This window comes from Vollenhovia emeryi, unplaced genomic scaffold (genome assembly GCF_000949405.1).
Source record: "Vollenhovia emeryi isolate VEMERY1.0 unplaced genomic scaffold, V.emery_V1.0 DF939605.1, whole genome shotgun sequence".
NCBI lineage: Eukaryota > Metazoa > Arthropoda > Insecta > Hymenoptera > Formicidae > Vollenhovia > Vollenhovia emeryi.
The window spans coordinates 2,069-14,422 of NW_011966761.1; the positions used below are offsets into that span (position 1 = coordinate 2,069).

Genomic DNA, 12,354 nt, shown 5'->3' on the forward strand with positions numbered 1-12,354 from the left:
TGGCGAGATGTGACCGCCCGGCGATCGATATTGCCTGGCGAGGGGGGGGGGACAGCGCGCAGTTGCCGGCGAGCTTACGTCGCCGCTCCCGCGTCTCGCGTCCCCATCCCTCGTCTGGCAATATCGATCGCCGTGCGGTTACATCTCGCCACGCGCTCGAATTGGACAGTGGGCAGGGCAAAGACGACGATTTTCGATAATTTATTACTCGTTAACTATTGCGAAAATTGCAAATGGTTCAGGACTTTTCTGTTCATCTCGATCCGTTCTACCTTCTCACGAGCTCTGGTACAAATGTTATGACTCACCCTGTACATGTATAAAGTACTCTTTAATACATATAATTAGATATAATAATAAAATTTAATTTTTATTTCATGAAATTATCATTTTGTATATGCACATATACAAAATACAATATATTTTTACATATTGTATATTTTCGTAACAAACTTTCATTAAATAGATCATAATAGAAATATAAATAACATTACAATAATATTATCCCATGAATATTTCTATTAAAATTAAATAAAAGTATATTAAAATAAAACATATTTTACCTGCGTAGAACATTTTTGCTAATACTATATTCACATATATGCGTGTCTTCAGTCAGTATATCGTAACACAAACAAGCATCATACTTTAACGATAATGTAGTACCGAAATGAGGAAAAATAATCGAATATCTTAAAGTACGCTCAATAAATCTATACAATCAAGTAAAGTGATTATTTTGCTATTGTGAAAAGTTGCAAAATAAAATTTAATAGTACAAAACAAATAATACAATAGAAATAGCAAAAATATTTTTCATACATTTTAAATAATAATTTATTATAATAGAATTATCAATGTAAGATTTAGTTATATGTCAGATTTTAGTTATATGTGCAATACTGAAAATTATCTGTAAAAAAAGAACATTAAATTTGTGTTAAAAAGAAAGTTGAATTTTATTTATCAAAATTCTTTCTCTACGGTAGACTTTGTTCTATATAAAAAGTTACTCTCTTTTTTATTTTTTTTGTACAATCTTTCATATTTTTCTTTCTATACTCTAATTTAAAATCATTGTAATAAATCTTATGTTATGTAGCACGCCAAACAAAATTTTCTTCAGTGTTTAAGCCTAGATTGTTATTACTTTAATAAAGTTTTGCTGTATAATTTTGTACCAAAATCATAATTGTATTGTTATTGTAATTTCATATTGAAATTGCAAATATTTGGAGAACATAATAAGATTGTATATACAGGGTGAATATTAATCCTACACAGCACAAAGCTCCGATTAAACTCCTAGGAAGTTCATTTTGCTGAGCTCCCAGGGAACTTATAAAATTCGACAAAACAAACTTCCAGGGAGTTCATTTCGTTGAGCTCCCGGGAAGCTTACAAAATTCGACAAAACAAGCTTTCAACAAGTTAGTACTAGTACCACTCACTGCCGCGACGTGGCGACCGCACTTTAGTCTTTCTCGTAAGTAAAATCCTCCCATATTAGTATAAGAGGCGAGCCGATATAATCCGACAGCAAGTTATCTGGATTATGGATAAACTTTAATGACCTAGATAAATTTTTGATGACTATACCAGGCCTGGGCAATTTTCACTGCCCGCGGGCGCCCGTTTGCCCGCGGGCAATAGCTGTGCGTGTCGGGCAAGAGTGGGGAGACAGTTTCGGCAAGAGTGGGGAGACAGTTTCGTAAGTGGGAAAGAACGTCGCGCTTTAGAAGTATAGTTCCGAATATGATTGAGACGTGGTGGGGCGATGATTGGAGTGGGGGCATGCCCGCGGGCATGCCCGCGGGCGCCCGCGGGCGCCCGTTGCCCGCGGGCAGCATTTTGCCCACCCCTGGACTATACCCATACAGCACGGAGAAATCCTGGGGAGCTAATAAAATTTTTCATAAACTTTATTTGAACTTTAAACGAACTCGCACGTAGCTCCCTGGGAGCTTCATTTAAGCACGCAGAGAGTTTTTAAAACATGTTTTCTGAACTCCCTGCGAGCTTAAATGAAGCTCCTCTGGGGCTCCTATGTCCGCTTTTAAGAGCTCCCTGGGAGCCTCAGTTAAACTCCCTGCGAGCTTAAATAAAGCTCCCAGAGAGCTCTCAAAAGCGGACATAGGAGCTCTCAGGGGACTCCGTGCGAGTTCGTTTGAAGTTCAAGTGAAGCTTATGATCAATTTTAAGAGCTCCCCGGGAGTTCCCTGTGCTGTGTGGGATGGATGCACCAACCTTTTATCATAGAAGATGAGTTACCGACCGTAACTGGAAAAGAATGGAAAAATCTCGTGTCTGTGTGTCTCAATCATATGTATAATATCTACTTATATTTCTCGAGTTATAATTAAATATTACATGATTGAAATACATATGTATAACGAGATTTTTCCATTTTTTCCAGGTTTGGCTACAGTAGTGGTCGGTAATTCATCTCCTATGGTAAAAGGTTGGTGCACCATTAATATTCACCCATGTATATGTATAAATTATTCAATATATGTATAATTATAAAATCAAAAAATTAAAGATTATTAACGTTATCAGAGAGACGAGTGAGCTCCATCATAATAGCTTCGGGTAAATCATTTCCCACTTGAGCGTCAAAATATTCCCTCAAATCCTCGACTTCTTTTTGCCAGAAAGTTTTTGGTAATCTAAATAATTCCGTCATGTTCACGTCATCTTTGAGATTTTCTAAATTAAGTGACCCTGGTTTCGGCAATAAACCAATAGGCGAGTCCACAGCAATATCTTCGCCATCGATCCTTCGAAGAATCCAGTCGAGTACACGTGAGTTCTCACCAAATCCTGGCCACAGATATTTTCCGTCCAAATCCTTCCGGAACCAATTCACGTGAAATATTGCTGGCAATTTAGCATTCTTCACATGTGCCCTACTTAACCAGTGGGCGAGATAGTGTCCAAAGTTGTAACCAAAGAAAGGTCTCATAGCAAATGGATCGTGCATGATTACTTTACCCTGTAAAGTATGTTGGATTTGATCAGTAACGTTGATTCGTAACTTTCATCTTTAATTCTATATGTTTTTGTATTTTATAAATATATTTCTCATAGGCACCAGATTTATATAAAAATCTACATTTGCATTTTGTTCTATTTGATCGAAATAATTAGATTTGATGCAGCCAAGGTAAGTGTTAATATACCTTGTGTTCAGCGGCGGCTGTAGCCTCAGACCTCATTGTGGCACCGATAAAAACACCATGTTGCCAGTTTCGTGCTTGATAAACCAAAGGTACACCTTCGGGCCTCCGTCCTCCAAATAGTATAGCATCGATCGGGACTCCAGCTGGATCCTCCCAAGAAGGATCAATAATGGGACATTGCTTGGCAGGAGTACAGAATCTTGAATTTGGATGAGCAGCTGGTATTTTGGAACCTCTAAACCAATCGTTTCCTCTCCAATCTATCACCTGTAATAAAGCAAAAGTATTGTATATACATATCTCTCGTACTTTCACCTTTGGATAATACTATTACAGTCTTCAAAGTTTTATAAATCTTTAAGAAAAACATGTGCTCGTACTGTCATTTAATTTAATTTAATTATATTATACATACATTAGTTATATTAATTATATTAATTTTATAAGTTCAATCTGATATTTTTATATGTATAGGTACATGTTTAATGCACGTACATACATACACTCATTTATATTGCATAGGTTTTTTAGGTATTCGTTCATTGTACTTTTAACAGTCATATAATTAAAGTTTAACAATTCTTCTTAGACAGGAGTTATTTTATACCTTGATGTTGTCTGCGACCTCTTTCTCCATTCCTTCCCAATACACTCCTCCATCGCAAGTAGACGCTACGTTAGTGAAAATGGTATTTTTAAAGATGGTTTTCATGGCATTGGGATTCGTGGCCGAACTCGTGCCGGGGGCAACTCCGAAAAATCCATTTTCCGGATTAATGGCGCGTAAGTTTCCTTTATTATCGAATCTCATCCATGCAATATCATCTCCTACACATTCGATCTTGTAACCTGGTAGGGTAGGTTGCATCATAGCCAGGTTTGTTTTACCGCAGGCGCTCGGAAAAGCGGCGGCGATATAACGTTTTTTGCCCTTAGGATTTGTGATACCCAATATCTGAAATGGCATACAAATTTTGGTTTATTATTGCTTTTAACTTTAAAATTACGTAACTTTTAATGCAAAAATCTTAGTAACCATATTGAATTATGAAATCAAACGTAAAAATGATATAAATTGATTCCACTGCACATCTAAATAAATTAGTTGATTTACTCATATTCGACAGTATAAAACGGTAAAATGCGCTGAGAAATTCCTTCTTGGATTCCTTTAATTGTACATATACATATATGTATATGTATATGTACAATTAATTCACATTCACATAAATGATAAAAAATTACAATGGCAAGATATAAAAAATGAAAAACATACGAGCATATGTTCAGCAAGCCATCCCTCTTTCCTTGCTATTGTCGAACCAATTCGAAGCGCGAAGCACTTTTTTCCCAACAGAGAATTTCCACCATAACCACTTCCGTAAGACACAATCTCGTTTTTGGCAGGTTTGTGCAGGATAATTGTCCTTTCGGGATCGCATGGCCACGAGTGAGTTATATTGACCTTTGAATTGTGTTTCGGCACACCAACCGAGTGTAAACATTTAACAAAATCATTATTTCCCATGGCCTCAAGTACCTTTTCTCCCATTCTTGTCATTATTCTCATCGAACAAACTACGTAAGCCGAGTCGGTAATTTCTATACCAATTTTAGAGAGTGGAGAACCCACGGGTCCCATACTGAAGGGAATCACATACATGGTACGTCCTGCATAGCAAAAATTTACATTACATTTGTATAACGTTAAATAATTTCTAATTACTTGTTCAGGCATATTTGTGGTATATCTTTTAATATATCATTTATTTTTAGATTACGCAATGGAATGTGTTTGGAGACCAATAAGAAATCATAAATATCCCAAATTTCACTGCTAACCTTTCATACAGCCCGGAAAACGTTCCAAAATAGCTTTTTCCATATCGTTAGGAGAGATCCAATTCCCAAGTTCTCCAGTTACACCTTTACGTGGTGTAGGAATAGTATCACTTTTCAAATCTGTACTGATGAACGTACGTTTCTCGACACGTGCCACATCTGCAGGGTTAGTCTTTGCCAACCAGCTGTTACATAAAATACATTCGATAAATAGTGTGTACAATAAATAATATAAACATAGTAATGAATAAGTTATATATATTATTATTTTACTATATATATTTTTTTTCTATAAATTTGAATTCATTTTTATCATTTTTATTGGAGCAACCACCTTCCTTAAATAATTATTGTAGATAGGCATTTTGACCTCAGAAAAGAAAAGAATCTTAATTACAAAAACTGTGTTGGAACTTTTGCTTTTTTTTCTTCCGTAAAAGTCTGCGTTCTGATTATTTTAATTTCTAAATTCGATCATAGAAAACAATTGAAATGTGACATATATGCATGCACACGCACATTGTATAATAGTAGCTGTAATTTCGTATTTTCATAGTAAAGTAAATATATGAAATGTACTTACCAGTTTTCATATTTGGGCAAGCTCTCGATGGTTCCACTTTTTTGAAGAATTTTTAGCATTTGCATATACTCAACATCTGTACCATTGCATATATAAATGTCTTTAGGACTGCACAGTAAAGCGCATTCCTCGATGTAATAGCGAAGTTTGGAGGAAATCTCTATCGCGCATGCATTTAAGAGCGGTATTTTCCCAATGTAATCAAGTCCATTTTTAATCGATGGGTTCTTTGCTGCATGAGTTACGATAAATCTCGCACTTCTGCAAAAGCATTTGTTAAAGATCATTTTATTAAAGCACATTAAAATAAAAATTAAATTAAAGTATCTCATAATTTTGATTCTAAAAAAATTAATTGCAAATTAATTCTTCATCATCAAATAACTAGTTGAAAAAAACATTTGTTACGTATTTTTTTCATTAACACGTTATTTGATGTTCAAGAATTATAAATTAATTTGCAATTAATTGTTTTTAATAGAATTGTGAACAATATCGTCGTAATAATAATTGAGCAGTTTTTTAAATTGGAATTTTAAATATTTTATGAATGTGTATGCGTGCGACCACTCATTCAATTTAAAATTCTACAATTATAATTATAGGCTTTAATTTTTACAGGCCTTTAGATTTTAGAATACTAATCTGACGACTTCAAGACACTCTATGTGCAGAATGTGTAGGTGTAACACTGTTCGTGGATAAGTAGAACGAATTCAACTGAATAAAAAGTCTTATCTTGCGATCGTTTCGCAATAAATAATGAGAAATTAATTAATAATAATCTACGAATAAATCGAACAATTCAGAGATGAGAGACAATTCAGCGTTACGCATTATTCGTGGGTACTGGACGTGAACTGGATCTTCTTCTCTGTGCGCTTACAATTAGATTCACTATTGAATCGCGCAGATGCATCACAAATCTTTATTAAATAATTTTTCATTGTTACAGTATAGTAAGTAGCAAAACGGTGGGGGACTTTTATATTCAGCTTAGCCTGTTCTATCTACTCACAAATACTATTGCATTTATCGTCAGATTATATGTATTATTATACACGTAATTTGTTTGGCAAATCAAAGATTTTCTGCTTTTACTTGTAAGTTTTCTCTTAAAATATATTCTGTTATTGGAATCTTCTGCAAATTTTTAAATAAAACAGATAAGACGTATTTTATCAACAGTTACCTTCTTTATTTTCACAAAAGAATGAAATACTTTGTCTACTTTGTCATATTATATTCAAGGAAAATTAAATACTAGTCGAAGACGCAAATATCACATACATATAGGCTAAATAACATATTTCTTCTTCTCGTTTAATTATCTAGCAAAAAATTTTTCATGCATAAACATGAACATCAAATATGTCCATACGTATTTTTACATTGTGTATTTCTACTTTTATACAATTCTACACAGTTATGTATACTTTTAAAGATTAATACGTGCTTTATATGAAAAAAATTTTAATGTGAAACTGCTTATTTATAATTATATATATTATATATTATATATATTATAAATTGTTCAAAGTTTTTCATATGAAAGCATGTATAAATCTATAAAATTATACATGTAGAACTATGTAGAATTGTATAGAAATATACAATGTAAAAATATGTATGGACATATTTGACGTATAATCTCATATAGTACTAACATATATACTTATGCATGCTCATGCATGAAAAATTTTTTACCGGTAAATTTGAATAATGCGTGAATAGCAGAGATGCATTGTAAATTAGACAGGCGTTATTTCCATTTTAAGCAAACAGTCGGGCAAACAAACTGAAATTATTGACTTGACAATGAGTTTCGAATACAAGTAAAGTATGTGCTGCATTAAGTCAGTAACGGTGAAAAGTCAAAGTTACAATAGATATCGACTTAATGTACCTTTGCCTACTTTTATTTCTTAATTTGCATCTTTTTGTTCTGTTCTAATATGTGAGCTTCGTTTAATTGTCAGCTTTTGTCTTTACTTTTAGCTGTACATTCTCTCGCGATCATTCACCCACAGAAAAAATTTCCGGATCCAATGCTATTACACTTCAATGTATCGTTTAAACAGGATCGATACAGCGCCAATCCTGTTTATTATAAAGAAAGGAATACTTTCATCCTAAATGAAAAATTCGAAAATCTAGAATAAAATGATAGTATGTATCGTCTTTTGTCGAATATCGTGGTGCCGACTTCGTGCATTGTAAGATGGAAAGAAAATTTATTCTCAACGCAAGAATATATAAAGTTACTCTTGTCAATATAGTAAGTCAATCTTTTTCAATTCAATAGAGGAGAATAAGAATTAATGATTTTATTTTGATACTGTCTTATTTTCATACTAAATGAGGTTGCGAGAAATAGAAATGGCTCAAGAATATCTTTTGTCTTAGTAACAGAAATCCTTTCTGAGGGAGTTGTGTCGAAGAAGAGACTTAATGCAGTCACAGAACGTTTACCATTGTTCTTTCAAGTATCTGAGAGAAAACTGTAAATTACTTCAATTATAACGCCTTTACCCTAATGATATCATTCGAACAATCTATATATATCTTCTATAGAATGTATTAAGGACATCTTGTACAGGAGAACATCGCTATAATGAACAATATAGTAGTGCTTGTTGTCGCCAGTAATGAATAAAGTGTAGTCTCAAAGTTGTCGACCAAACCAGTAAGAAATTAATTTATTAAAAAAAGGCTACAATGTTTCGACCAAATACAGGTCCTTACCAAGTAGAATACACGAAGTTAGAGATTAAGTGGATTAATAATATGCAGACGTAGGAGACAGAAAGAATATCGAGAAGAAATACCTCAGGTTTTATCTCTATAAAATTTTCTACTTCCCATACAGCACAGATGGTTGCAGTTACATTGCAGAAACGTTGCAATTTTGCAGTGCAATCTTGCAGAGACCTTGCAGGGATATAAAATTGCAAACTTTCGATATTGCAGCAATGTTTCAAAAATAATGAAAATACTATATTTTCTATTTAAAAAATTTTTCTAATTACGAGAATTTTATAATGTTATTTTCGTTGATACCAATAATGCGCGAATTATTAAGTACTTGATCAGTGCGGTATTGTTCACAATCTCCATCTATTGCGAAGCGACATAATCTCCTTAGGTTGCTTCACAATAGCTTACTGTGTATTGAAAAAGGCCCGGATGCATATGTAATTAATAAATTCTCTGCTTATGTACAACAACGACAAATTATTCCAAAAATATTGCGCTGCAACATTGCTATAATGTTGCACTGCAATCTTTCTGAGGGCGGACATTTCAACGTTGCTGCAATCCTCCAGAAACGTTGCAGCAATGTTGCGCAACGTTGCTGCAATATTGCAGTCTTGTAACATTTCTGCAATCTTCCTGCAATCTTTCTGTGCTGTGTGGGTTTGTATCCCATACAGCACACAAATGTTGAATCAGCATCTCAGAAACGTTCCATTACAACATTGCGATGTTGCATCAATGTTACGAAATGTAGATTCAGCGTTGAAAAGTTATTGCAAAAACGTCTAATGTCCGCTGAATTGTAGTGTCTTGTAAACGTTACAATTCAACATTCAGAAAACATTGTTAAATTATATTGAGTTAACATTGGTCGCGTTTAGCAGAATATTTTTTACAACTGTTGGAAGTGCTGAAATTTAATTATTCCACTAAAAAAAATAATAATCCAATCTCAGCTCAGAATATTTCTGACCGTTGCAAACAAAATATATATACCTACATTTTGTAATTATACATTTTTAAGTATTCCATTTGAGTGTCAAAAAGTAATAATTTGTTCAAGATTGTTTTAACGTTGCTGCAATATCCCAGATACCTAGCCAGTGTGAACACAAGTTGCTTTCACATTGCTAAGAAAAATGTTAGCATCTTGCTATGCATCTATGTCGTTTATTGTGCTGTTGTTTGCTAGCATTTGGTGTCGGAAATAAAACATTTGCATGATTCAAACATTATGCTAGCATTAAGTGCTTGGTCAGATATAACATGTTTATATCTGTTAGAAAATTGAAAACAATATATGCTAATTCTTTGTTAACAGTACACCTATTCGATGTGCTCTCTCTTTAGCTGTGCATTTAACTACGACAATATGTTAACATTATGCTAGCTGTACTTAAATCACTCAAACATTGAATTCATATTCCCAGCAAAGAACCAGCATCAGTTGCTGGCATTTTATTTCCATACATTGCTTGAGCATACTGGCTATCTGGGATAAAGAATTAATGTACAAATATTAACCTAGGTTCAATCTAGAAAAGATATTTATACTTCAACATTCAACATTGCAACGTTTCAGCAACATTATTTTAACTTGCTGCGCTATATGGCTATTCTTCCTATAGAAGATTGAATCCTATTAAAGACCTTACCCATATTTCCAGCCCTCTATTTTACTATATTTCAACTAATAGCGTTATTCTCGCGACGATTACGGTACCTTCATTCAACAGCGAGCTCGGCAAAGATACTCACCGCAAATGATGGGTCTCGACGGCGTGCGGCATCCTGCGGGCTTTTCCGATTGCGAAGACGGACGGTGCGACGAAGTGCGTGGAGCGGCTGATCTTTGGAGCATGAGTCGAAATTAAGCCGAGGAGATTGCCGGTTGAGGTGAAACAGCGGCAATTGATGGAGACGTCCCGTTTGCCGTCGAACTGCCGCGTGGCCCGCGTCAAACTCGTCCAGCTGATACCGTGGAATTTCGGCGGCATGTTACCAGCGTCCGTCAAAACGCTTCCTTTATATGCGAATGCGGAACGTGTTCGCTCGCAGACGAGCCCCAGCGAGCCGCCCCTCCGATTGGCCGATAAGAGGAGTTACCGTTGGACTTCCGATTAATAGTGGGGAGTGTAAAATCGCGGCGACCCGGGCAGGTCCACGAACGGCGGCCACAAAACAGCACACAAGGATTACGTCGCGACTGGTGCACTTCTGACACGCGCTACGTCACGTCCTTGGTCGCAAAAATCATTCGATCGCTCCGACCGGTCAAAGATTCCGAGATTCCCCCAGCGGGACGGAGAGATAAACGCTCGGAAATTAATTGATACGCATATCGCCGGGATACACCTTTTAAACCCGCGAACAATTATCGATACGCGAGTCGCGAAGGCTCGTGGGACCAAACGGGGTGTTCTAATGTCGAGAGAATAACGAATAGTCACTGTAGCGCGAAACGATATGCACTGGCGAGCGAATTCTTTCTCGAAAGTAAGAGCGAAACTTGGTTCAGCGGCGATGTCGATTCAACTCACTTTCGCATTAAATTGAAATCGGCGGCCGAACGGATTTTATACCGATAGCCGTCTCAGCCACTCTCGCTGCTCTATTTTTACGCGGCTGTCCCGCTTGTCCGCTTACTTTCCGTTATCCGTTTCACGCGGGACGGCTTATTTACCGTCAGCACCGAGCCGGCAAACGAGTAAGACTACTATCCACGATCCGCATTTCACACAATTATCCAGTCGCGATGAAAGGACCGTGTCTTTTATTCGGGCCCACTCGAGCCCACTCGGCGCCTCGCGCAAAACAGTGATAAGTGATAAAGACCCACAGGAGAATTGTATTTTATCATGTTTGTGAGTGGCAGATACGTCGTCGAGAGACAAAGAATTATAGCACCGAGATCGTATCGTCACCGTCCAAGTCGTGTTTACGATGCGCAATGTACTTTTCCTAATAGCCATAAATGTCGAGGAGGAACGTAAATGTAGGATTAGTTGGTAAACACGAGAAACGAATAATACGTTATGCTATACTATATGTACACACACACACACACACACACACATACGCGCGTACTTACGCGCGCGCGTGCTTGTGAGGTGTTGTGTTAGAACATATGCAGGATCTCTCATATTATTATCTAAATTATTAGAATCTCATTTTGTAAATCAAAATTATTTTCCACTGTCTTTACCTGAGAAAAAACAAATGAAATATCGCTCGTTTTCAAGCGTTGTTAGCAAATTAAATAATATGTTGCGATGAATTTACAAGCGAAACCAAGATCTTAGAGTGCGACACACATTTAATAAAATGTACTATAATAAATACATCAGTATAAAGTCAAATTTCGGCTTAACTTTGTTAGTCATCCTCAGCACCTGAGAATACTTTTGTGTGCAGATTAACGAAAGGAATTAAGTAATATAATTACATTTAAAAGAAACGACTTCGTTAAGATTCGTCGACGATCAATTTCTTCTACAACAATGACCAAAATGGAAAATAGCACGTAAAATAATTGATGATTTATAATAGTCACCCTATTCTGTTGTACGTAACTAAATTTGTCGCACTTGTAATTGAAAGATCTATTAAAATTAGAATAATTTTGTTTTATGTAATTAACTAAAATAAATACTATAAAATAAAACGTATCTGTTTTGTAGAAGACAAGTTCGCTAAATCCGTAGTGTCTATATGTATCGTGTTTCTTCAATGTGTATTATGGTTGCTGAAAGCATAGAAAATGCATAGAAACATGTGATGAAACAGAAATGAAATAGGTTTTTCTATTATTACTTATTATTTCATATTTTATCACAATTCATATTATGTTTTCACGCACACTAATAGTAAGAAGTAAAAGAGAATTATATTATACGTAAAACTGTATTAAAAAATGACTAATCTTACGAATTAAAAATAGAATAGTTGATTTCAACAATGTTTTATGATAAAATATACGTCTACTTCTTA

At 35.3% G+C, this 12,354-nt stretch overlaps 1 protein-coding gene across 2 annotated transcripts in view; it reads right to left on the minus strand.

Annotated features, from left to right (window-relative positions):
• LOC105557122 (phosphoenolpyruvate carboxykinase [GTP]-like) overlaps positions 1–10,754 on the minus strand; it is a 12,380-nt gene extending 1,626 nt beyond the window's left edge. The window contains exons 1-7 of one of the 2 annotated variants that reach the window (XM_012004290.1): positions 10,123–10,754; positions 5,608–5,868; positions 5,025–5,209; positions 4,459–4,853; positions 3,790–4,137; positions 3,183–3,449; positions 2,706–2,995 (exon numbers count right to left, since the gene is read on the minus strand). In XM_012004290.1, coding sequence (XP_011859680.1) covers positions 2,706–2,995; positions 3,183–3,449; positions 3,790–4,137; positions 4,459–4,853; positions 5,025–5,209; positions 5,608–5,868; positions 10,123–10,361 — 1,985 coding nt within the window. In that variant the 5' untranslated portion in view covers positions 10,362–10,754. Of the gene's footprint in view, positions 1–1,872; positions 2,996–3,182; positions 3,450–3,789; positions 4,138–4,458; positions 4,854–5,024; positions 5,210–5,607; positions 5,869–10,122 lie in introns of those variants that run through there. The other variant, XM_012004289.1, reaches the window with a different exon arrangement.
• Between the last annotated feature and the right edge of the window lie 1,600 nt (positions 10,755–12,354).